Genomic DNA, 24,009 nt, shown 5'->3' with positions numbered 1-24,009 from the left:
TCAGACAACCCCGCTGACGGCACTGGGGCTCCGCAGGGAACTGATGGGCTCATTCAAAGACAGCGGGGTTGCACAGATGTCCCCGAGGGGCTGGCGTGGCCCTGCCGAGCTACACTTCACCTGGGACTCTGCTGAAGGAAGGAAGGATCCCATTCAGCCCACAGCCTTTGCTACATGGGGTCTTTCTGGTCAAACATTTCCCATCATTGCTGCCTTGGGCTCAGCTCCCTCCAATGGTCGCAACACCGAGAGCTCCAGTGGTGACAAGGCAACAGAGGCTGGAGGGTGGAGACCTGCTCTAAGCAGGGTCAGACAAGGTAGGGAGAGATTCCCGACCGGGGCAGGGGAGAATTCCCCCAGTGCAGGAGCAGCACATGGCATGGGAGCCAGGAGGGCAGGGGCTAGTCAGCACAACTGATGTGGCTGGAGTGTTTCCACCCATCTTCCGCTCTAGGTGCAGTACAGAGCGCTGGACACAGAGGATGCAGCTGAGAGACACGCAAAAACAGCTTCCTCCCGCTCCATCCCCAGCGCCCCACCAACGCAAGCCTCCAGCCCAACTCCTCCCCCATTCTCTCTCCCATGCAAAGGCTAGCAGAAGAGGGGGCTGGGACAAGCATGGTCTCAAGGTTACAATCAAGGCTCCAGTGAGGCCAGGTGGGAAGCCCGTTTGACATCCACGCACCCTCCCTAAGAACGCCCTGCACCAGGGGATTAAATGGGCGATGCTTAGCTTACTCGTAGTGCAATTGTCTAAGGCACTCAAGCTGAGGCACAACCACACCTAAACATGACATGTCTGGTCTCATTTCCTCACGTCACCTTCACCCCTACAAATCCACCTTCTTAAGAGCCCTCTCCCCCGCAGCCTTCACGCCTGCTCCCACTCCTCCTGGGAGCACATAACGGATCAGTGCCAGCCTCGGACACTACCTCAGTGCAATGCTACGGCTCTCACTGAAACAGAGAATTAATGCTTTCCTGGGAACTTTCCCGTGCCCACCTTGTCTGCCTTGGAAAGGTCCCAAAACAGCTACGCCGGAATAAGAGTAAACCCACACAGGGCTTACAATGAAATAACTATTCCAGTCAATGCTCAAGCGTATGCCAGCGCTTAGAAACTAATCCACAAACTTTATACAAGGACGGCTACACCCGCCACTGAAACAGAAGCCAGGGCTCTGAAATGGAACCTGCCAGATGTCAGCCAGCCCAGCACTTCCTGAGGCATCTAGGTGTTCCTTCGGTCACCCATCCACCAGCTGAGAGTGCCCCCTTCCAACTACTGATCCCGACCAGTCCAGGTAGCCAGTGAGATCTGGCAGCCTCACAGCTTCAAGTATGGCTTCAGGACACCAAGCGCTACCTTATCTGACTTGTCTATGGATTGGCCTGGGGTAAAATGCTGCGTTAGCGGGAGAGGAGCTTTGCTGGTGACACAAATGTTTCTAACGGGCCTGCCGTGCTAGCCCTCTGTCCAGTGCACATGGACTACAGCTAAGGTGCGCATGAGCTGCCACGGGGAGTCTGTGCTGCAGCCAGCAATGGGGCTCCCACCCACATGGCATGCTGTAGGGGGCAGCACAGCCCGGGATGGCAGGGTGAGGCAGAGAGGGATCCCAAGAGCCGCTCTGGGAGGCTGCCTGCATGGGGTTTGCACAGGAAAGTCACATTTACAGCCCGTCTGTGCTAAGTCAGCTTAGGAGGCGAGAGGGAGAAGTCAGACCCAGCACTTACTTTTTCCTTGTCGCAGCCCCTTCCATCTTGCAGCCCCTCTGCTTGCTCCTGGAGACAGCACCTCACCGACCCGCGTAGGAGAAGAAGGGCCCAGGTGTTTCTAGCTAAAAGCACAGCATCTCCCTGCAGAGGAGCCAGTCTCCTTCCTGCCTGGTTTGGCGCAGAGAGTCTCTATCCGAATCACAGAGCACAGGCTGTCCCAAAGCAGCACACCTTGGAGCAGGCAGGCCGGGAGAGCAGCTGAGCACAGAGGACTCACACAGACTCCCAGATGACTGGCTGGCACGGGTTTCTCAGCACAGGCTGAGCTGTCAGCTCTGCCGGAGGTGGAGCCTCGGACAGTCATCAAACAACTGCACTAGCGCCCTGTGTGCTGTGCACAGCTACCCCCCAACCAGCGCAGAGCAACAAAGATTCCATTGAAGGGGAGCAGGACCCAAGGCGCCTGGAGCCCACGGCATTATGCAGAGCTCCTGGGGTGGAAAGCACAGCCTCCAGCCCCACGAGTGCAGAGCTGCGAATGCTGCCACACTGATGAGCAAGAGAGCCAGCCTGCTTTCTAAGCCCCCTGCCCACACACATCAGATGCCCAGAAAGGAGAATCTTGGGTCCCCCAGTGGGTCCCTGCTGGATCCGCCACCCTCCCAGCCTTTGTTCCCCCCTTGCCGTGCAGGATCCTGTCTGAAGACGCCATGCACCCATGACATGTGCACACTAGGTTCCGGGGGTAAATGGACAGCATTACCCAGAGAAGCCCAGCTGATTATTACACCTGTGTCACAACTCCATGGAAACGGTCTCCAGTGCAGGGGTCATGTCTCAGCAGCACGTTGTTTTGAAGCAGGCTGCCCCCCCATAACACCCCATGCTGCACATTCCAGCACTCCGGGCAGGCTATTCTTGGTCTGGTCTCAGCCTGTGGTCTGGACAGGAACTGGGCCTGCAGCAGTCTGGAATTATCCGAAGGACGGCCACAAATCCTGCCGCCCACAGAGGGGGGACGGTGAAAACGCACTCCGAATGGTGGAGACGCAGAGAGCAAGACAGCCAGACGTCGGCTTTGTTACACAGCTGCTTTCTCTGCATCCCCAGCCTCCCTGCTGGTGCGTCGCTGGCTGCAAACGACAGAGGCTTCTGTCCAATGCCATCACCCCTGAACAAACGCAGCTCACACTCCAAGTCAGCCAGACTGATTAGCAGGCTATGGCGGCTGTACATTCCCATCCCGGGGCTACCAAGTCCATCTCCACAAGCAGTACACGCGGAAGAGATGCAGGCCTATGTCTGCACACTCGGGTTCCCAGAGTTCGGCACCTCAGCATCAGGGGCCCGGTGAGCAGAGATGCTGGCATCTGCAGCTCCCCCAGCTCAGATGGGAGCTGTGGGTCCCAGCACCTCAGAGATCACGCTGCTTCTGTTCTGATGCCTAAATGCAGGGCAAAGGGCCTAGGCTTAGCCCCCACATTTGAAAGGTCTTGGGGAAGTGACTTGTCCTAGGTCACTGTCAGAGGGCAGAGGAGCCCCCAGCCAGGTTCCTGGCCTCCAGCTCCAAGAGCACCAAGCTGTCTCCAGGGGGAAGGGGCAGGCCACATAGCGCTGTGCCCCTGCACTAGTGAATCCCACCAGCCTGTCACTGGGTGCAAACCCCAAGGGCCTGGACTTGGGTCACCTAAGCATAGGAAGCCACGTGGCTGACTGAGCCCAAATAGAGGCCTGGGGAGCAGGCACCCTGGGACCCTTTTAACAGGGGCTGGGCCAGGAGAGTTGGACTCGCCTGGAGCATCGTGGCCAGAAAGAAACTAACCTCCCTTCCCCCAGCACAGCTGGGCCTGAGGAGGTGGCAAGAGAGGCCCAACGCCAGCAAGGAGCCAAGCAGAGAGGTGTAACAATGCTGCTGAAGGGAGGCTGGGTGGCCGGGCTGGGGGAACCCACCCAGCAGCTGTAAGGGGCAGACACGGGTCCAAGCGGGAGGTGGGAATTCAAGGCAGCCTGGCAATAGAAGCAGTGGGAGCAGTGGATGAGTCACTGCTGCAGAGTACCCAGGGAGGGGCTACCAGGGAACCGTGCCATTCTGTAACAGGCCAAGGGCAGCGCCCAGGCTCCGAGGGACAGCTCCAGACATGGGTCACAGCAGGCAGCTGGGCACCCGTGGGGCTGTAGCTCAGGGAATCAGGGGAAATCACTAGGAGGGGAAGGGGACTTGGGGGAGGCAGCCCAGCTGCTGCAACAGGAGAAGTCTGGTCCCCCAGATCCCTCTGGGGGAGTCAGGTCAGTGGCAGGGTAGCAGTGGCCTCTGCCGTCAGCAGCTGCAGGGAGACCCTTGGGGGAAGCAGAAGAAGGAGTTGAGCAGCTACTGCGGGACCGAGTTTCAATACAAACCCCAGAGCAGCTGGCCTGAACTTTTCACAGGGGGAGGGCAGCAGCGGGGGCTGGAGGAAGAGTTGGACTCATGTCCTGAAGGCGGGGAGAGATGAGAGGAGTTGGTCATGGAGTCAGCGCAGCTTGGAAGAACCTGTCTAGCAGGCCAGGGTAGCCAGAGTCCCGTCTGGACAAGCCAGACATCATCATGTGTGGCTGCCAGACAAGCTACTGAGCTACACCTGTCCAGGATATCAGACAACCCTACTAGCCCCACAAAAATCTACCACTTTCCCACCCATCTACAAGGCTTGTTATCATGTCAAAGAAAGCTATTAGGTTGGTTTGACATGATTTGTTCTTGATAAATCCATGCTGACTGTTACTTATCTTCTTATTATCTTCTAGGTGTTTGCAAATTGATTGCTTTATCTTTCCGGGTACTGCAGTTAAGCTAAATTCCCTGGGTTGTCCTTATTTCCCTTTTTATAGATGGGCACTATATTTGCCCTCTTCCAGTCCTCGGGAATCTCTCCCGTCTTCCATGATTTTTCAAAGATAATCACTAATGGGATATCTCCTCAATCAGCTCCTTGAGTATTCTAGGCTGCATTTCATCAGGCCCTGCTGCCTTGAAAACATCTAATTTATCTAAGTAATTTTTAACATATTCTTTCCCTATTTTAGCATCAGATCATACCTAATTTTCACTGATGTTCATTATGTTAATCGCTTCTAACCTTTTTGGTGAAAACTGAAACAAAAAAAGTCATTTAGCACTTCTGCCATTTCCACATTTTCTGTTATTGTCTTCCCCCCTCATTGAATAATGGGCCTACCCTGACCTTTGTCTTCCTCTTGCTTCTAATGTATTTGTAGACAAATGTCTACAAATGTCTTTATGTCTCTAGCTAGTTTAATCTCGTGTTGTGTTTAGGCTTTCTAATTTTGTTCCTACATGATCGTGTTGTTTATTTATATTCATCCTTCAAAATTTGACCTAGTTCCCACTTTTTATAAAAGACTCTCTTTTTGAGTTTCAGATCACTGGAGATCTCCTGGTTAAGCCAGGGTATTCTCTTGCCATACTTCCTATCTTTCCTACGCAGTGGGCTAGTTTGCTCTTGTGCCTTTAATAAAGTCTCTTTGAAAAACTGCCAACTTTCTTGAGCTGTTTTTCCCCTTTGACTTGCTTCCCATGGGATCTTATCTACCAACTCCCTAAGTTTGCTAAAGTCTGCCTTCTTGAAATCCATTATCTTTATTGGGCTGTTTTCCCTCCTACCATTCCTTAGAATCATGAACTCGATCATTTCATGATCACTTTCACCCAAGGTGCCTTCCACTTCCAAATTCTCAGCCAGTTCCTCCCTGTTTGTCAAAATTAAATATAGAACAAATTGACTCCAACACATTCCAAGAACTTGTTGGATAATCTGTGCCTTGCTGTATTATTTTCCCCAAGAGATGGCTGGGTAGCTGAAGTCCCCCATCTCCACCAAATCCTGTGCTTTGGATGATTTTATTAGTTGTTTAAAAAGAGCCTCATCCACCTTCTCTTCCTGGTTAGGTGATCTGTAGTAGACCCCCCACCATGACATCACCCTTGTTTTTTACCCCTTTTATCCTTACCCAGAAACTTTCAGAGACTGTCCTAGCAGCCTGCCCCTAAGAAAAGCACCTGCATTGTAAGACCATGGGTACCACTATGAGGGCTTGCGTTGTTATCACGCCAGCTGTGGCAGGAGCCATGTACCCCGAGGGGGTTCCCAGAGGGGGTTCCCATGTACCCAGAGGGGGGTATACACCACAGCACTGAGAGCAGCTTACGCCCCGAGGCCGGGGGTGTCACCGTCACTGAGCCTGTAAGGAACACTGGCATTCACCATTGGCCTGCTCCCATTGCCTCTCATGGCGAAGGATCGAGCCACATGTGCAGCTATGGGAGCAGAGAAAGAAAAGGCTGGCTGTGAGAGTGACACCACCCACCTGCACTCCTCTGACCAAGGAGGCCAACCACCGCAGAGATGGGTTCTCAAGGGCAGAACAAGGAAACCTTGCCAGTCCCAGTCTGAGCTCACTCACCCTTCACACACACCAGGAGAGCGCCTTGGCCAAGGAGGCATGGAATCAGGCAGGCAGTTTGGTCAGGAGCGGTACAGAAAGAACACCGGGCTCGTGGCACCAGCTCCAGTTATTGGCCCAGCTTACGTGGTATCCTGTCTGCAATGCTGTACGTGGGTGCTGGGGGAGGGGAATCCCTCTCTGACCCCCACAAGGGGCAGCTGATGTATCGAGGTGTGCATAGGAAACAGTCCACCACAGAGTGAGAACCTAGTGCCAGCACTCTCCCTGCTTCCCAGCCGGGGAGAGTGATCTGCCAACAGCCTCAGAGCCGCAGCAGCTGCTTCGGCCTTTCTAGGCGCGGGTGACAGCCAGCGGCATGGAACTGGGTGCGTGTCAGAGATCAAATCCACTGGCAAACCCCAGAGCAATGCAACCAGACAGGTGTTCCACACAGCCAGTCTTTGAAGAGCTCACCCCACCACCCCCAGAGATAGAGCTCTCCTCTCTAGGCTCAGCTCCATCATGTGTCAGCCGCAGAGAGTCACAGAAAGAAGCCTGTGGTGCTAACACTGAGCCAGGTACTCTGCTTGTTTCCCTTATTCCAGTGACATTTCAACACATTGATTTTAAACATCCGTGAATCTCCTGAAACTATTTTGTTCAGTCTGGGCTTGACTCTGCTGTCAGGGAAACAGTCACAAAACACACAAAGCCTAAAGGAAATGGGCTCCGGAGTTTTGAAGCCAGGAGTGGTTGAAGTTGACATGCCAGTTGTCATGCTGGCCACGAAGGCACTGCAGACCTCTCTGTAGGCACGCACCTACTGACAGTGAAAAACGTACACTGCATGCTCCGTAAGTAACTTTCAGACTGTAACCAGGCCAGCTACCTCCCGTGTGCCTCCTCGTGGCCCTGGGTCATGCACCGCTACAGACTAGGGACCGAATGGCTAGGCAGCAGTTCTGCGGAAAAGGACCTAGGGGTGACAGTGGACGAGAAGCTGGATATGAGTCAGCAGTGTGCCCTTGTTGCCAAGAAGGCCAATGGCATTTTGGGATGTATAAGTAGGGGCATAGCGAGCAGATCGAGGGACGTGATCGTTCCCCTCTATTCGACACTGGTGAGGCCTCATCTGGAGTACTGTGTCCAGTTTTGGGCCCCACACTACAAGAAGGATGTGGATAAATTGGAGAGAGTCCAGCGAAGGGCAACAAAAATGATTAGGGGTCTAGAGCACATGACTTATGAGGAGAGGCTGAGGGAGCTGGGATTGTTTAGTCTGCAGAAGAGAAGAATGAGGGGGGATTTGATAGCTGCTTTCAACTACCTGAAAGGGGGTTCCAAAGAGGATGGCTCTAGACTGTTCTCAATGGTAGCAGATGACAGAACGAGGAGTAATGGTCTCAAGTTGCAATGGGGGAGGTTTAGATTGGATATTAGGAAAAACTTTTTCACTAAGAGGGTGGTGAAACACTGGAATGCGTTACCTAGGGAGGTGGTAGAATCTCCTTCCTTAGAGGTTTTTAAGGTCAGGCTTGACAAAGCCCTGGCTGGGATGATTTAACTGGGACTTGGTCCTGCTTCGAGCAGGGGGTTGGACTAGATGACCTTCTGGGGTCCCTTCCAACCCTGATATTCTATGATTCTATGATTCTATGATACAGGCAGCCTGCCTCAGTTTCCCCTCTTGGACTGTTCAAATAAACTTCAATTGAGGCTTTTTCCTGGTCAAAAAATACCCCTCCTTGGGGACTGGGCTTATGAATACACAATAAACCATAAATAAAACTCAAAACACCAAAACCAAGTCCACGCATAGATCCATACAACCTAAGATGTCTCTTCCTCTTCCCAGGACTTTCTGTCTGGGGCTTCTGCAGCCTCCGCTCTGCTTGGTCAGGGTCTCTCCCAGGCCACTGTACCTAGAGAGCTTTCCTCCCTCTCCACAGGCTCTGCCACAGCTGCCAGGAGCTTTTTCCCCTTCAGTGCAACTTCCAGCTGCTTTTACATTGGAATCCCTGATTCCCCCCAGATGGGGCTCATCCTCCTTGTCAAGGTTGGCTCAGCCCCAGGCTCTCCAGCCCTGGGGAGGCCACCCTGTTGCACAGACCTTCAGCCAGTGTTTTTTAAACCAAGCTAGTCTTCAACAGTGTCACATGTCATCTGTTTTTTCAGCATGCCCCTCCCTAAAGTGTGACAATTTGAAACAGAGAAGTGTTTTCTTCTCCCCCTCATTCAACTCAAAAACAGCGGAAGAGGAATTTTGCTCAAACTGTGCAGGAAAAAAAGCAGCAGCACTTTTGGTGAGAAATTGAGCCTGACAATTTTCAGCCCCAAAAGGTGAATGTCTCCAAAAACGAAGCATGTAACAGCAGGGAGAATCGAACAGAGCCAAAACTCTTCTGTAACCTTAACTATAGCAAAGGCCACTGAGCACTCCCTGAAATCAGAACCATCCCTTTGCCACCTCCTGACTTTGGGTGCAGTGGAAATGCTCATCCTTCCTCTTACATTACCCTAGTCCCTTGCGGAGATATAGCTAGACATGCAAGTGTGGGAGCTGTGCTGGGGGGACAGGAGACAATCAACTAGGGCATGGGGAGTTGCTGTTCTCCCCTGCAACGTTTTGAGAGGCCAGGTGCAATCTGCTGCCTTTTAGAGGACCAAGGCATTTCAAAATACTAATGCTACGCAAATCAAAAGACAGGATCTAATGCTCTGAGCTAGCGTAACTTGCCAGTGGCACATTATGTCCTGTTAAATCCAGCAGCAAGCTTTGCACACCCCATCACAGGCCTTCAGACGCCCTCATGCTTTCCCCAAAATACCCGCACACATTCAACTAGCCAACACAGGGGCGCTGGAGCCAATGCCCATGCCCCATTCACAAGCAGAGCGGTCTGAGGAACTTGAAGACGCACTCGCATCGGGAACTTGAAGCCCAGACAGAACGATGTTACCAATATTGCTTCCTCGGCAAAACCTTACAGCATCTGACCCCAAGCCTATTCAGAGGGTGAGGGAGGGACTCTGCAGCAGGGACAGCACTGACGGTTGCTGCAAGGAGGGAGGCAGGAGGAGGGTCCCTGTGAGTGGCAGTGGGCCACTGGGATCAGGAAGATGCAGCTGGCAGTTCTTGGAGGGCAGGTGGAGGAGTCCTGGGAGCTGAGTGAGGTGGAGCAGGGCTCTGAGGTGGTGCAGCAATGAGGGAGGGAGGCAGGGTGCTGTGAACCACATGCTGCTCTAGCTGGCTGAGAAGAGAACCCACAGGTGGGTCCCAGCAGCAAAGGGCTCACTTCTCTGCCTGCACACCATGCATCAATGAGCTCAGCTCCTGAGCTTCGGGGGCCAGCTGTGGGGAGGTCTGAGAGCGGTCACAGTGGCACTATGTTGGGGCACTTGGTTACAACCCAGCAATCCCCTCCTGCCCAGCCACTGAGACCAAGCCCCGTCCCCACACCGTTGCAGGCTGCAGCCCAGTGGAGTGACATGGTGATCCCGCAGCGTGGGCTCGCACCGATAGGGGAGCAGGGAGATTGTGCTAGAGCCAGCATAGCACCAGCCCTGCCGAGGACAGAGCGGGAATCCAAGGAGAAACGGGTCAGCAGCTGCGGCACGAACTAGCCCCCTGCAGGGCAGGAGGCCTCAGAGGTGCAAAAAGGGACTTTGCCCTTATCCCAGTCTGCAGGGCAGCAGCAGAGGGCCCAGTTTGTGCAGCTCCAGCACAGAGCACATCCCTGACAGTAAGAGCTGACACAGGGACCCGGGCCTCCAAACACAGCTGCCTAGGAAAGGGCCCAACGTGCAGAAAGGCTGGCTGGCTCTGCCTGCAGGGACGACAGCAGCATGGGATCCCCAGATCACACCCCCACGGGGAGCCAATAGTCCTTCTGTGGCTTCCTCCAGCACATCAGCCCTCTCCCGTCTGCTGCAATGCCCGTCTGCTCCGGTCACCTCAGGCCTTGGCCCCAATTGCCGCCCGCCAGCCCCTCCACTGGCTCCCTCTGGCCCTCCTTAAACTATGGCCCATTGCAGCTCCATCCTCATCTCTGGACCCTGGGCATCACCGCCCTGCTCCCCCACCAGTGATGCCAGCCTCTTGGTCGCCATCCCACCTTGGGTCACCCTTCCTGCCCATGCTGAACCCTCTCCCCAGCTCCTGGAGGGCAGTGCCCGCACCCCTGTTACTAGAGAGGGAGAGTAGGGGGAAGCAGACACCTGCAAACTAGACATCATCCTGACAGTGCACCCCCATACTGCCCCTCTGCCCCCATCCATGTCACCCTGCCCCCATCGCACTGACTGTCCCCCAGTCCGGATCACCCTGCCCCCCATCGCACTGACTGCACCCCAGTCCAGATCACTCTGCTCCCATCATACTGACTGCCCCCCAGTTCGGATCACCCTGCCCCACATCATACTGACTGCACCCCATCACACTGACTGCCCCCCAATCCAGATCACCCTGCCCCCATCATACTGACTGCACCCCATCGCACTGACTGCCCCCCAATCCAGATCACTCTGCACCCCATCGCACTGACTGCCCCCCAATCCAGATCACTCTGCTCCCATCATACTGACTGCCCCACTGTCCGGATCACCCTTCCCCCATCATACTGACTGCCCCCCAGTTCAGATCACCCTGCCCCACATCATACTGACTGCACCCCATCGCACTGATTGCCCCCCAATCCAGATCACTCTGCACCCCATCACACTGACTGCCCCCCAATCCAGATCACCCTGCCCCCATCATACTGACTGCCCCACTGTCCGGATCACCCTGCCCCCATCGCACTGACTGTCCCCCAGTCCGGATCACCCTGCCCCCCATTGCACTGACTGCACCCCATCGCACTGACTGCACCCCAGTCCAGATCACTCTGCTCCCATCATACTGACTGCCCCCCAGTTCGGATCATCCTGCCCCACATCATACTGACTGCACCCCATCGCACTGACTGCCCCCCAATCCAGATCACTCTGCCCCCATCATACTGACTGCACCCCATCGCACTGACTGCCCCCCAATCCATATCACTCTGCTCCCATCATACTGACTGCCCCACTGTCCGGATCACCCTGCCCCCATCATACTGACTGCCCCACTGTCCGGATCACCCTGGCCCTCATCGCACTGACTGCACCCCACCGCACTGACTGCCCCCCAATCCAGATCACCCTGCCCCCATCATACTGACTGCACCCCACCGCACTGACTGCCCCCCAATCCAGATCACTCTGTCCCCCATCACACTGACTGCCCCCCAATCCGAATCACCCCGAGCCCATAACTCACCTGCGGCCCGGAGTCCACATCTCGGCTAGATCCAGCCCAGGCGCTTCCCGGGAGCAGCAGCAGCAGCAGCCGGGGCCACGCGAGGCAGGAGCCCAGGCTGTGCCGGCCCCGGCTGGGCTCCTCATGGGCTGCTCCGGGAGCCGGGCTCCGCTTGCGCGTTGGCGGAGAAGGCGGCTCCGCAGCCGGCGCCCTCGGCTCGGCCCAGCATCCTCCAGCCCGGCATCCCCCAGCATCCGCCCGGCATCCTCCAGCCGGCATCCCCTCCTCACCCCTCCCCCGGCAGCTCTCACCCGTTCCCCCGCCCCCCAGCATCCCGCATCCCCCCGCCCCGACCCAACATCCCCCCTCCCCCTGCCTCCTGCTCCACAGGGTCCCTCTGCCCCCTCCTCCCCATCCCGCATCCCCGGGCTCCGGCCCAGCATCCCCTCCCCACCGCATCCCTCTTCGCCCCCTTCGCCCCAGCATCCCTCCTCCCCGCCGCCTAGCCCAGCATCCCCCACTCCCACGGTCCCCAGAATCTTCTCCAACGCCTCTCCCTGCCCCCCCCCCCCAGCATCCCCTTCCCCCACCCCTCTCCCCTGCACCCAGGCATCCCACATCCCCACTTCCCCTGGCCTCCCCAGCATCCTGCATCCTCCTGGCATCACCAACCCCTCCCCCACCCAGGAGCCTGCCCGCATGCCCCTTCCCCCACCCCCAGCATCCTGCATCCCTCCACTCCCTTCTCCCACCCTGTTCCAGCATCCCCCATCCCTTTCCCTCCCCCATCATCCCCCATCATCCTGTCCCTACTGTCTTCCCCTACCATCCCCTTCAGCATCCCCCACCACATCTTCATTTCTCTTACCATCCCCACCCAGCATCCCACCCTACCAGTCCCCCAGAACATCCTGCCCCCTGCATCCCCCTTCCCCATATGTCTTCCACCCCTCACAGCATCCCCTTCCATCCCCTGCCCAGCATACCTCCCCCTACCATCCTCTGCCCTCATCCCACCGGGCCCTCACTTCCCAGGCACACTGAGCCATGCATGGCCCAGGCCAGACCCCATTATAGGCGTCTGCACTGCAGCTCGCAGAAGACACCACTCCCCTGGTCTTACAGCTTGGAAGGGATGGCAAGGGACAGCTCAGGGAAACACCCAGCTTTCTGGCACCAGGTGCCTTAGGGGCATGGGAAGCTGCCCAGGCTCCTGCGGGGTCTACACTGTGATGAGTCCCATGCAGCCCAGCCAAGGGCAGTGCTGAGCCTGCAGGATCCGCAGTTCTGCTAGTGACCCAGCCATCCCTGCCAGCTCCTGGCTATAGAACGGGGGTCCTTGCTCAGGGATGCTGAGGATGCCCTGGGTGGGGAGGCCTCATCCTCTCACATCACTTTCCCTTGTACAAAATGCTCCCAGAAGGCTGTGCAACAGGAAGGGCAGAGGTTTGGGGACTCACCATCCCTATCCTCTCCTGTGAAACCTAGGGAAGCCAAATTCTGTAATCTCCAGGCTTTTCCAGAAAGGGGAGAGGAGCTGCAGCAGTACGAACTGGGGTGACATCCGGAGTGGCCTGCTATTCCCCCAGCCCACAGAGGGTGGTGTGGAGTCAGGGCCTTTGCTCGCAGGCCATCCCAGTGGAAACTCTCCTCCAGCAGCAGGACAAGCAGCAGTGATGGCATTCCCACCCTGCGTGTTAGTGATCTCTCTCTCTCTCTCTCTGATATTTCTGGGGCCTTTGGGCTCTACCAGCTACTGGACTGAAATCCAAGCCCCCAGCCTCCAAAGCACTGTATTAGCCAGAGTGGCAAAGCAGACAGTTAAACAACATTTTCAGATGTGGTCTCTGGTTTTGGAGTGCCCAGTGCAAGATCCCCGAGGGCTGCTTTCCAGCAGTGCTGACCACCCCTCTTCTGTCCCGCACAGAATCACACACACCAGTGGCCTCTGTTGTGAGAGTTGGCCTTCCAGCTGAATTGCACGGATGCGACTGAGGGTCTGGCCATGCTCCCTGCCATCCAGGGCTGCCCTGGGGGAGAGCGCCGCACATGGAGAGAGCACTCTTCCCTTCACTATGAGAGGGGAGGCTAGCTGAAGCACAAGGGATGCGATTGTGTTTTGTTAGTGCTGGGTTAAATGCAGCATCCTAACACAGTTTGAATGTGGCCAAATGCCAAGGGAATTGTACATTGTTATAGGGGCCAAAGACATTTCAGACCAACCCAGCATTTAAACAACAGGGACACAGCATAGCAAGCTATAAATCTCTGACCACATGCTAGTACAGTGCCATGTGACCACAATTTCAGCATGGGGCTCCCTAGCATGAGGTCTGCCCCACAGTGACATGACAGTCCCCATTCAGAACACACATCCATCAATCCAGTACTCTCCCCTACCCCCAAAGGCCCATCTGTCCTTCCAGCATCAGCCCCTTGGGGAAGTTTCCAGGCTGGGAGCCAGCAGAGGAGGTGCGTACAGATGCGACATCCCCCCGGGGGCAACAGGCAGATGATCGTGCAGCAACAGACGCAGCTGGGGACTGAGCCCTATGCCTGTGATGGGTCTGCAAAGCAGCCTGCAGGGTTATGGTGCTGTAGCCACATTGACATTAACTGCTGTGTACGTGAGCTGATGTTTTGCTCTAGGAGCATGACCTCAGCATCCAAGGCTGGTTAGAGTCTAGCCCTGGTCAAGAAATGCCAAACCTTTTCCATGGGAAATTCATGTTCATCTACATTTTCAATGAAAACTGATCTTTTTTTCCAATGAAAAAAAGGAAATAAAAAAGGAAAAATTGGGGGGTTTGAAAATGATTTTCTTACAATTTGGGAAAAAAATTCAATAAAAACTTAATATAATAAAAATGAAATTTTATTGCAAAAAAGGATGAATTTTCAAAGAAAAGCCAATGTACATTGCAGTTACATTTTGACAGAAAAACTTCAGCCAACTCCCACAGAGTCTGAGGGAGACCCTTGTAATAATAACATCCCGTCGCTCGTTTCAGCTGTAGATCTCCAAGCACTTCCCAGAGCAGGGGAGTACCATTAACTCCATTTTACAGATAGTGGCTGGCCCAGGGCCACGCAGCAGGCCAGTGACAGAGCAGGGACTAGCATCCAGATTGCTGGGTCCCTGGTCAGTAACACCTAAGGCTAGCCTAAGCAGAGTCAGAATGAGCTCTACCCTGACATCTGGTGGTGAGCTGTGGAAAAGGACTTCAGGGGCTGATCTCGTTTGCATGGGCACACCCACCCTGCCTAGACTGCTTGCCCAAATGGTCACTTTGGCTGCTGTGGGATCCCCAGTCTCTCTGTTATTGGGGCAGGAGTAGTAAAGGGTTGTTATCCTGGTTATGTGAATCAAGGACAGTAGAACTGTACTTGGCATTTTATAATGGAGGGACTCGCCCTCAACGAAGTAGCACTTGCTAGGCAAGGGACATGGGTTCCAAAACGCCAGAGAATTGAAAGAGGTTGGGAACAAGTATGTTTACCTGGTAGTCCTCTCCCTCTGAAAACCCTAAACACTATTTTGACCTATTTTTTTCCTTTCTCTCTCCCTACAGCGTAATAACTAGAGCTAATTTTGGCTCTATTAGGAGTCTTGTTATGTGCTACAGAGCTGAAATTGCTGATACCTAGGTCTAAGCATTAGATTTACTTTGGGCGAGTGGTGCACTAGCACTGATAGTTCCCCATACTACTAGCTAAAATTCACTGAGAGCTGAATTCACTAAAGAGCTGAAGTTGCTGGGGCGGGGGTTGAAGATAAGTTGGTGAGTGGATGGCTGGCGAGTGGAGCTGGGCAGCTGGTGGAGAGGTGCGACTGGTGGGGAAGACTGCAGCAGAACCCCATGGAGAGGTGTGGCACTTGGCTGTTGACCCAAGAGCAGTGGAGCATGTAGGATGCCCCCCATATCTCCCTCCACTTCCACCCAGGCTGAGAGGTAAACTCTGCAAATGAACTTCTGAATTCTGGGGGGGCTGCACTGACCAAGGACAGAAACTGGGGTGGGGGGGAATTGGGTTGCTGGACTTAAGATCCTGAGAGGAAAAGGACACTGCCAAACTTTCTTGGGGTGGGTCTTTTGCTCACGGTTGGTGTTATGAATCCTGTTTGTGGTGTTTCCCCAACATAATGCTGCATTGTTTCCCTCCTTTATTAAAAGGCTTTTGCTACACTCAGACTCTGTGCTTGCAAGAGGGGAATTATTGCCTCTTAGAGGCGCCCAGTGGGGTGGTATGTAATTGTCCCAGGTCATTGGGTGGGGGCTCGAGCCGGTTTTGCATTGTGTTATTGAAACAGAGCCCCTAGATACTGAATCCGGCCCTTGCAGCTGCTAACTCTGATGGGCAGAAGGGTTACACTAGATTGCAGCACATCTGACATCCCTGGCCAGGGAGAGTTCTCCAGATAACCCAGGGCCCAGGAAAACCCCGCTCCACCCACCCACAGAGCTGCACCCCTCCCCTTCTGCCTTTTCCCTTGTACCCAACGCAGATGCTACTGTGGAGGGAACAGGACCAAGTAGCACCCGTGTCCTCCAGAGTGAGGGAAGCATTCCCACCAGCGCTCCCTGCACAGGGGAATGAAGAGTGAGGAAGAAGATGCCTGCTCTATAATGTGCCCCACTATTGAGGGCACCTGCCCTCAGCTCAGCCGCTCCATCTCCCTTCTGGACCCTTCAGTGCCACTGCCCATGTAGCTATGGCAACAAGGGACCCATGTCCCTCTGCTACCTGCCAGAAGGTGGCGCCCAGTCCTAGCAGACACAGACCCAGCCTCAGTGACCCATGCATGTGTACCTGAGCTCCGGGCACCCATTATGGCAACTCAGCTGCCCTAGGAATGAAGCCTCATGCCCCCAGCTAATCTGCCTAGCTATACAGAGATCCCCCCAGTGCTGCACTGCCTCCCGAGCTAGGGTAATCACAGCCCCCATGGACTTGGCGCTAGCTCCCGGGCATCAGCTCTCCCTGCATGAGCATGACCTCCCCCAAATATTACCTTCCACCAGAACGATGCCACTAGCAGCCAGTGGGAGAGTCTGGCGCATGTGGGACACAGAGCAGTGGACTGTGGAAATCACGGACACAAGAGAGAAGAGACCACAGGCCTCAATGCATACAGAACTAAATGCAACAGTCAGCTCTGAGACTTAGCTCTCCACACACTGCACCACAAATACACACACACACAAACCCGTGAAACGAATCTACCTATTTCTGCTAGAGGTGGAATAGGCAGAGAAAGAGATTGCTGTTGTTATTTCTGGTTTATAAGGCTTGAGGGTGTCCAGTACTATGTGGGGGTGGGGGGGATCGTGGCAGACAGACAGAGGGATAGACAGACATTTAATCCACAAGCACTGGCCAGTGAATGCAGTCAGGGGCCTGGGCAGCCATACAGGGCCAAAGCAGGAACTGCCCAGGAGGTACCTGTCACAATAATGTGGTTTTATGGCTGTAATGTTAAACCAAACAGTTATTTACCCTGCTAACTCCCACCCATGGGACTGCCGGTCTCAAAGTCCTGCACTGAACACATTCCCCTGTGGGCTGAGCAGCAGGGTCAACAAGAGAAGTTTAATATTAACCACTGCAGCCAGCTCCTGCACAAGTGTCCAAGGAGCTGTGCAATTTGGCTGGGGTATTCGTTCAAATGTCAGGCAAGAGGGAGCTGCTAGCTTGAGAAGCACAGCCCAGTGGTTAGGACACGAGCCTGGGACATTGGAGTGCTGGGTTCAAGTCTCTGCTCTGCCATAGACTCTCTGGGTGACCTTGGGCAAGTCAATTAGCCTGTCTGTGCCTCAGTTTCCCCTCTGTACAATGGGGCTAATAGCACTGCCCTCCCTCTCAGAGGGGTTGTGTTGAGGATAAATACAGATACTATTCATACACTACAGTGATGCAGGCCAGATAAATACCTAAAACAGAGCAGCAGTCTCAGGTTCAATCCTGCAGATAGACTCCCCTGTCACTGGTCAGCGATGTGAAGGCACATCCTGGTGCTCAGGCTGAGATGCCTTAGCCCAGGGAGCTGTAACCCACATTAACCTGGTCTGTGCCCCCCTCTAGTGGCTAGACAACACAAAGCAGTGAGGTCACTACAGCCTCAGTGCTACCAGACCCGCTCCTATATCTGGGAGGAGTGGTAGATACACTGGAGGGTTGGGATAGGATACAGAGGGACCTAGAAAAATTAGAGGATTGGGCCAAAAGAAATCTGATGAGGTTCAACAAGGATAAGTGCAGGGTCCTGCACTTAGGACGGAAGAATCCCATGCACCCCTACAGACTAGGGACCGAATGGCTCAGCAGCAGTTCTGCAGAAAAGGACCTAGGGGTTACAGTGGACGAGAAGCTGGATATGAGTCAACAGTGTGCCCTTGTTGCCAAGAAGGCCAATGGCATTTTGGGATGTATAAGTAGGGGCATTGCCTGCAGATCGAGGGACGTGATCGTTCCCCTCTATTCGGCATTGGTGAGGCCTCATCTGGAGTACTGCGTCCAGTTTTGGGCCCCACACTACAAGAAGGATGCGGAAAAATTGGAAAGGGTCCAACGGAGGGCAACAAAAATGATCAGGGGGCTGGAGCACGTCTTATGAGGAGAGGCTGGGGGAACTGGGATTATTTAGTCTGCAGAAGAGAAGAATGAGGGAGGATTTGATAGCTGCTTTCAACTACCTGAAAGGGGGTTCCAAAGAGGATGGATCTAGGCTGTTCTCAGTGGTAGCTGATGACAGAACAAGGAGTAATGGTCTCAAGTTGCAATGGGGGAGGTTTAGGTTGGATATTAGGAAAAACTTTTTCACTAGGAGGGTGGTGAAACACTGGAATGCGTTACCTAGGGAGGTGGTGGAATCTCCTTCCTTAGAAGTTTTTAAGGTCAGGCTTGACAAAGCCCTGGCTGGGATGATTTAGTTGGGGATTGGTCCTGCTTTGAGTAGGGGGTTGGACTAGATGACCTCCTGAGGTCCCTTCCAACCCTGATATTCTATGATTCTATGATCTCCTGCAGCAACAGCAGCTTCTATTTGGAGACCCACAGCTGCTGGCATTCCAGCAAGGGAGGGGAGCAGAGCCCCCCTTCCCCCATCGATCAGGCCAGAGGGCAGCACTCAAACCCTGTGTGGGATTGCCAGGACCATTTGCACAGAGGATCCCTGGAGTCTTCCTTTGCTGCTGCCAGGGAGGGCCCTGTTAAAGGGGCATTTCCCCATCCTGGGGCTGGTGGCAGGGCAACTTGCATCCTGATCCCCTCACCCCACCCCCAGCTCACAGCCCTGCAGGGCACCCTCTGCGGAAGGGGAGAGGGTAGGGAGATGCACTGCCCGCAGGGCGATTTCCTGTGGGATGGGGAGAGTGGTGCCATGGAGGTAGGTGACAAGAGGGATGGGGGAAGGATCCCATGTGGAAGGCCTCTTCCCCTGAAGGAGGCAAGAGTTACACCCTCTATGCGCTGTCCATCCTTTGCACAGCTGGGCTGGCTCACCTCACTGGTGCACCAGCATGAATTCAGTGCAAGGCTGTCTCCTGCTGTGGGCTTGCTCTGAATTCACACACCTGGAGCACTGCAAACAGCATTGAACCAAGCAGGAGGCATAGAACCGCACAGCCCCTGCTTTTTCACTACAGACTCTTGTGCCACTCGCTGAGTACTGTCCTGCCTGCACCCTGGATGAGGCTGGCACCTGTGGAAACAATGGCATGAGATCCTCCAACTGGGCACTGGATCCTAATGCCCATAAGAAAGTGCAGAGTGAAGGTTGCGAGTGCCACCTTAACTGCAGCATTTCCTGGCTTGGCAGGCTTCCCCCCCGCCCCCCCGGATGTTCCTAACAGAGTCTTTTTTAAACATACTTTGCTTGCTTTTGCTTAAAAAACATTGACAGAGAAAGGAACGACATGTGCCATGACCTGCACTGGAGCAGAATTCACCCAATACAGAAAGGCAACACCACACAAGGCCTGTGCACCTCCGGCATCCTGCTTCAGCCCATAGGACACTCACGGCCTTCAACGGGAGTTGGATCAGGTCCTAGTCAGTCCTAGTGAGGACTGTGCCCAGGCCAGGATTCCAGCCTCAGTTTCACTTTTTGCAGGAGTCCTGTTGGAAAGGGATTGGTTAGAATTGTTTTCATCATTATAAAAGCAGATTCCCTTCCCCTGCCACCCCCACACTCTCCCTTAAGTCAAAACCAGTCCCTAGGGGTCGAGCCCTAGCATGGGAAATTACACCTTGAATGGTGAATTACTTGGAAAGCACAAATGTGGGGAAACAGGCATTTATCACTGGAACTGCTCTGCAGTTCTAACTGTGGCTGGCATGGTCTTCTTTTTATACCTAGTCACCTCCAGTGGTTGATTAAAACTCCTGGAGCCTTTCTTCACTGAGCGACTGAACTTTGGAGTCAACAGACAAGGGCCAAACTTTCCTTTCAGTTACTCCTGATTTCTACCATTAGGAGAGCACAATTTCCACAGCTCCCCCCACCCCCGCTCCTCAGCCAACAGATTGGAGCAGGAACTGTGGTTATTTCAGGCAAATCTGGGCTGGGTCTCCTCAGCAAGATATCTGAACTGGGCTTTGAAGTTAAACCTTCCCTGGATTAAACGAGTACTTCTTTGTTGTGTCTTCAGTGTTTCCAAGGAAAGGGCTAGGACAGAAGACACTTAAAAGCAGCAATGTCATTGCCAGACACAAGTAGTTTAGTTTGGTTTCCCCACTCCCTCAGGAGCAGCTTCCTCCCCCACGTAGGTTAAGGGGTCAAGTCTCCTCTCACTGAGGGTAGCCAGCCCTAGCTGCTTCTGAGGTCAGGGAGGGACTAACCTGCCCAAAGGGTCAGTTTCCTCCTGACCCCTATCGTCTAGTGGTTGGTTTATAGCCTGCACGGGAGGGTCTATGGCCCTGATGGTTTTGTCTCCTGGTCAGTGTAGCTGTGGATGTTCTCATTAGCCGTATAAAAGTCTAAATCTATTTTGAATATTCCTAAGCGCTTGGTCTCAATGAGATCTAGTGGCAATGAGTTCCACAGACAATGCTTGGTGTAAAATGTATTTCCTTGTATCAATTTCACATTTGTTGCCTTTCAATTTTTTGACTTTCCCCTTGTTCCTGGATTGTGACTGTGGGTGATCAGGAGCGTGTCATTTGCCTTCTCTGAGTTGCTCCGCACAGCTCTAGCGTCTCCTCTGGAACCTGCATGGGGCCAGCCTTTTCAGTCTCTCCACAGGAAAGTCATTCCAGGCCTCTGTCCCTTTTTGCCAGCTGCCTATGAACCCCTCTATTTCTGCTCTCTTCTTTTGGACAACAGGAGTTGAGTACTGTACTGCACTCGTGTCCAGGAGAGTGCGTCCCATTGGTTTCTATAATAGCATTGTTCTCGTCTCAATTTTATTCTCCATCCCATTCATTCTGGTTCAGCCTGTTCTCCCTCCCAGCTGGGACACAGTCCAGCCCCAGATTGTACCGCTGCACCACATCCAAGAGAAGGCTGCGGAGGGACCTGATAACAGTCTTCAGACATGTTATAAAAGACAGTGATCAGCTGCTCTCCACGTCCACTGAAGGGAGGACAAGAAGTGATGGGCTTTATCTGCAGCCAGGGAGATTCAGGCTAGATAACAGGAAAAACCTCCTGACTTTAAGGATGTGTCATGGGGTGCTCCACTCACTGCTGGTCTGGTGCCTCCTCCTGGTCACTCTGGGGATTAGCTCTCGAGGCAGACGCCCCCCCTGTGGTTTGCACATCATCACTCTGACTCAGGTCTGTGGCTCCTCTCACTCCAGGATCCTCAGCATCCTCTTCGTGATTTAGCCCTCTTGCTAGGTCACTCAGCGTTCCACCTTCCAGGTTTCAGACCATCAGCAGTCCTAGGCAGTCAGCCCATTCACTGTCCCAGTGTCACTCCCTCAGTGGCTGGCCTGCCCCCTCCAGGTTCCAGTCCTGGGACCCTCAGCTCAGCAGTTCTGGGCTCTACCCTCTCTGCTCCTTCCCTGGACTGCTTCCTCCCACACCTGGTTCCCCTTCTCTCTGGGAGTACCAGCTCCAAGAATCCTCCTCCCAGCGAGGGACTGCCCTTTCTCTGCAGCCCGCTACCTGGCTTTATACGCCCTGCCTGTCCCTACACACCTGAGCCTGTTCTCTAAGTAGCTGTCTCCAGCCAAAAGCTCCCCTGTTTACAGCCTAATTAGCTGCTGGCCCCATCTGGCCCAAATCCATTCTTGGAGAGCCAGTGTGGGGATTTCACCCATCACAGGATGGTTAAGATCTGGACTAGGCTCCCAAAGGAGATTGTGGAATCCCCATCATGGGCGGTTTTTAAGAACCAACAGCTGCCAGAGATGGTCTATGGCTAGGTTTACTCAGCCCTGCCTCAGCGCAGGGGGCTGGACTTGATGACCTCTCGAGGTCCCTTCCAGCCCAACATTTCTATGATTCTACAATACACCCAGCTAATCCCAGGTCCAATCCTGCTCCTGTTGGTGTCACAGGAGAAACCCTCATTGAGTTATCTGGGAGCAGGGGCAGGCCCCATGTATTTAGACACTGGGAGTGGCTGCTGCATTGAGAATCTGACAGGTGGACCTGTTTGGCCTCTGCCATCATGACCCAAGTGTATAAACTACCAGGCATTGCTCAACAACATGTGTAGCTCACCAGCCCCACTCCACAGCCGGGTGAAGAATGCCACTGCAAGAGTCTTTATCCAAAGCTGACGTAACAGCCGCGGAGACTCAACAATTACCCCCGCTGCGGAAGCAAGTCAGTCTGCACCCAGGGATTACCCCTTGGGATTAGCAACTAGTCCTGCCGTGGTCCTGCCTTTACATACTTTCTAGCAGGTGCTAAAGGCTAGCTCACAGCAGGCTTGCAGGTAGTTACACAGCATGGGAAGGGAGCAGGGTGCAAGGCAAGTACAGCAGTAGGATCTCACGGCCGAGGCTGGTTCTGCAATTGTAGCTGTAAAGACACATTTTCTGGGAAGGGAAGGCAGAGCCGAAAGGGTTGCAAGACATTTCCTGGGCTTGCCCTAGGAAGCCATCTCCTCCAGTGCGCAGCACCCCTGCTCAGTGGGCAGGAGAGCTCCCGGGGAACAGTGGAGGGTGGCTGGCCCATTCTACCCTGCCCTTTGCTCAGCAGCTCTGCTCCTCGCAGCATTCCAGGGCAGCGCTGTTACACCAGTGTCCGAGACAGGCCAGCATTTCTAAACTCAACAGTCCAAAGTCCAGCTCCTCAGTCCACGTGCAGACACCTGGCTTAGTGGCCTAACTCCCATGGGGCTGCCAGTGACAACAGCAGAAAGTACTGCACTCAGCATTTCTGGAATCCCGTCCGCATGGTCGGGTGCCCAAATACCCATGAGCTGAGCTTTAGGCACCTGCATCTGGCAGTGCTGGCCTCGTTTTGCACTCCTGTCAGCCCTTCAGCCCCATACAGCTCGGGGAGAGCAAACAGGACCCCTCACAGGGCCTGCACCAGTGACAGAATTGTTAACTCAGGCCACCTATGTGACCCCATTGTCGTCAACTCCTGCCCCCAGTTACACAGCTACACCCCCCCTGGAGGCAAGGGGTTGCCCCTGTGTGCCTGGCAGCCGCACGTGAACTTAGATTGCAAATTCTTTGCCCCAATGCACAAGCTGCTGATGGCAAGAAAACAGAGGATGGGAACTGGGCAGTAGCTGGGTCACAGTTTGCTCTAAACATATGGTGACAACAGCTGCATTGGAACTTCTCATCCTACAACCAGGAAATGGGCCAGCAGAGTTGCCAACCCGAAACATTCAATAAATCATGAGCCAGGCTCAAAAGAATTGTGAGACTGGCTTAGAAAATCATGAGATTTGAAAGTAAATCTTTCTGTATTGGCCCTCTGACATCTGAGCCTCTGGCATCACATTTTCAAGCTTCTCTCTGCAACCAGCAGGGCCAGCAACTTTTTTGAAAAACAAAAGCCAAGATTCACTCGCGTGGCTGTGGGCTTTCAGACAAACACCAACTATTGTGTGAAACTTGTAATCAGATTCACAAGTCAGTAACACAGAGCATCCCATCTAAATATGTTCCAATTAATATACATTAAAAAAAAGACACACAGTGAAGGTTTTACAATTAGGATCCAGATCTGATTGTTAGAAGTTGTATTGGGTAAAAAAGCCACATTGCAGCCATTCAGCAGGCAGATTTGAGCTCACTTTAAAAGCCATCAGTGACCTACAATTGCCCCCCCCCGCCCCACTCCCAAAGCGTCACTTCCCAGTGAACCAGCCACAGGCTCTGATCCTTCAAATGTCTTATGCATGTGAGTAACTTTACACAGGTGAGCAATCCAACTGGAACAGGACTGTGCCCACTGACTTCAAATGAGACCCACTCAGTGCTTGCAGGATCAGGGCCTGGGCATCCGGATCTGCTCTCACTGAAGTCAGTAGGGCCCAGATCCTCCTGGGAATTACACACTCCAATGCTTTTGAGGATCTGAGCCTGGGTGTTTTACCACTGGTTTCCACTGGAGCAGGACTGGACCCAACATGTAAATATACCATGTAACT

General features: G+C 54.0%; 1 protein-coding gene across 5 annotated transcripts in view; it reads right to left on the bottom strand.

Annotated features, from left to right (window-relative positions):
- LOC102931917 (myomegalin) overlaps positions 1-11,720 on the bottom strand; it is a 155,816-nt gene extending 144,096 nt beyond the window's left edge. For 3 of the 5 annotated variants that reach the window (XM_037907666.2, XM_043552523.1, XM_043552530.1), the window contains exon 1: positions 11,465-11,709. In XM_037907666.2, the coding sequence (XP_037763594.1) occupies positions 11,465-11,697 (233 nt within the window). In that variant the 5' untranslated portion in view covers positions 11,698-11,709. Of the gene's footprint in view, positions 1-1,737; positions 2,014-11,464 lie in introns of those variants that run through there. The other 2 variants (XM_043552527.1, XM_037907671.2) reach the window with 2 other exon arrangements.
- Between the last annotated feature and the right edge of the window lie 12,289 nt (positions 11,721-24,009).

The sequence above is a fragment of the Chelonia mydas genome, chromosome 8, assembly GCF_015237465.2.
Source record: "Chelonia mydas isolate rCheMyd1 chromosome 8, rCheMyd1.pri.v2, whole genome shotgun sequence".
In the NCBI taxonomy this organism is placed as follows: domain Eukaryota; kingdom Metazoa; phylum Chordata; order Testudines; family Cheloniidae; genus Chelonia; species Chelonia mydas.
The sequence above is the reverse complement of the archived record's forward strand: the minus strand, read 5'-3'. Positions and strand labels throughout refer to the sequence as shown.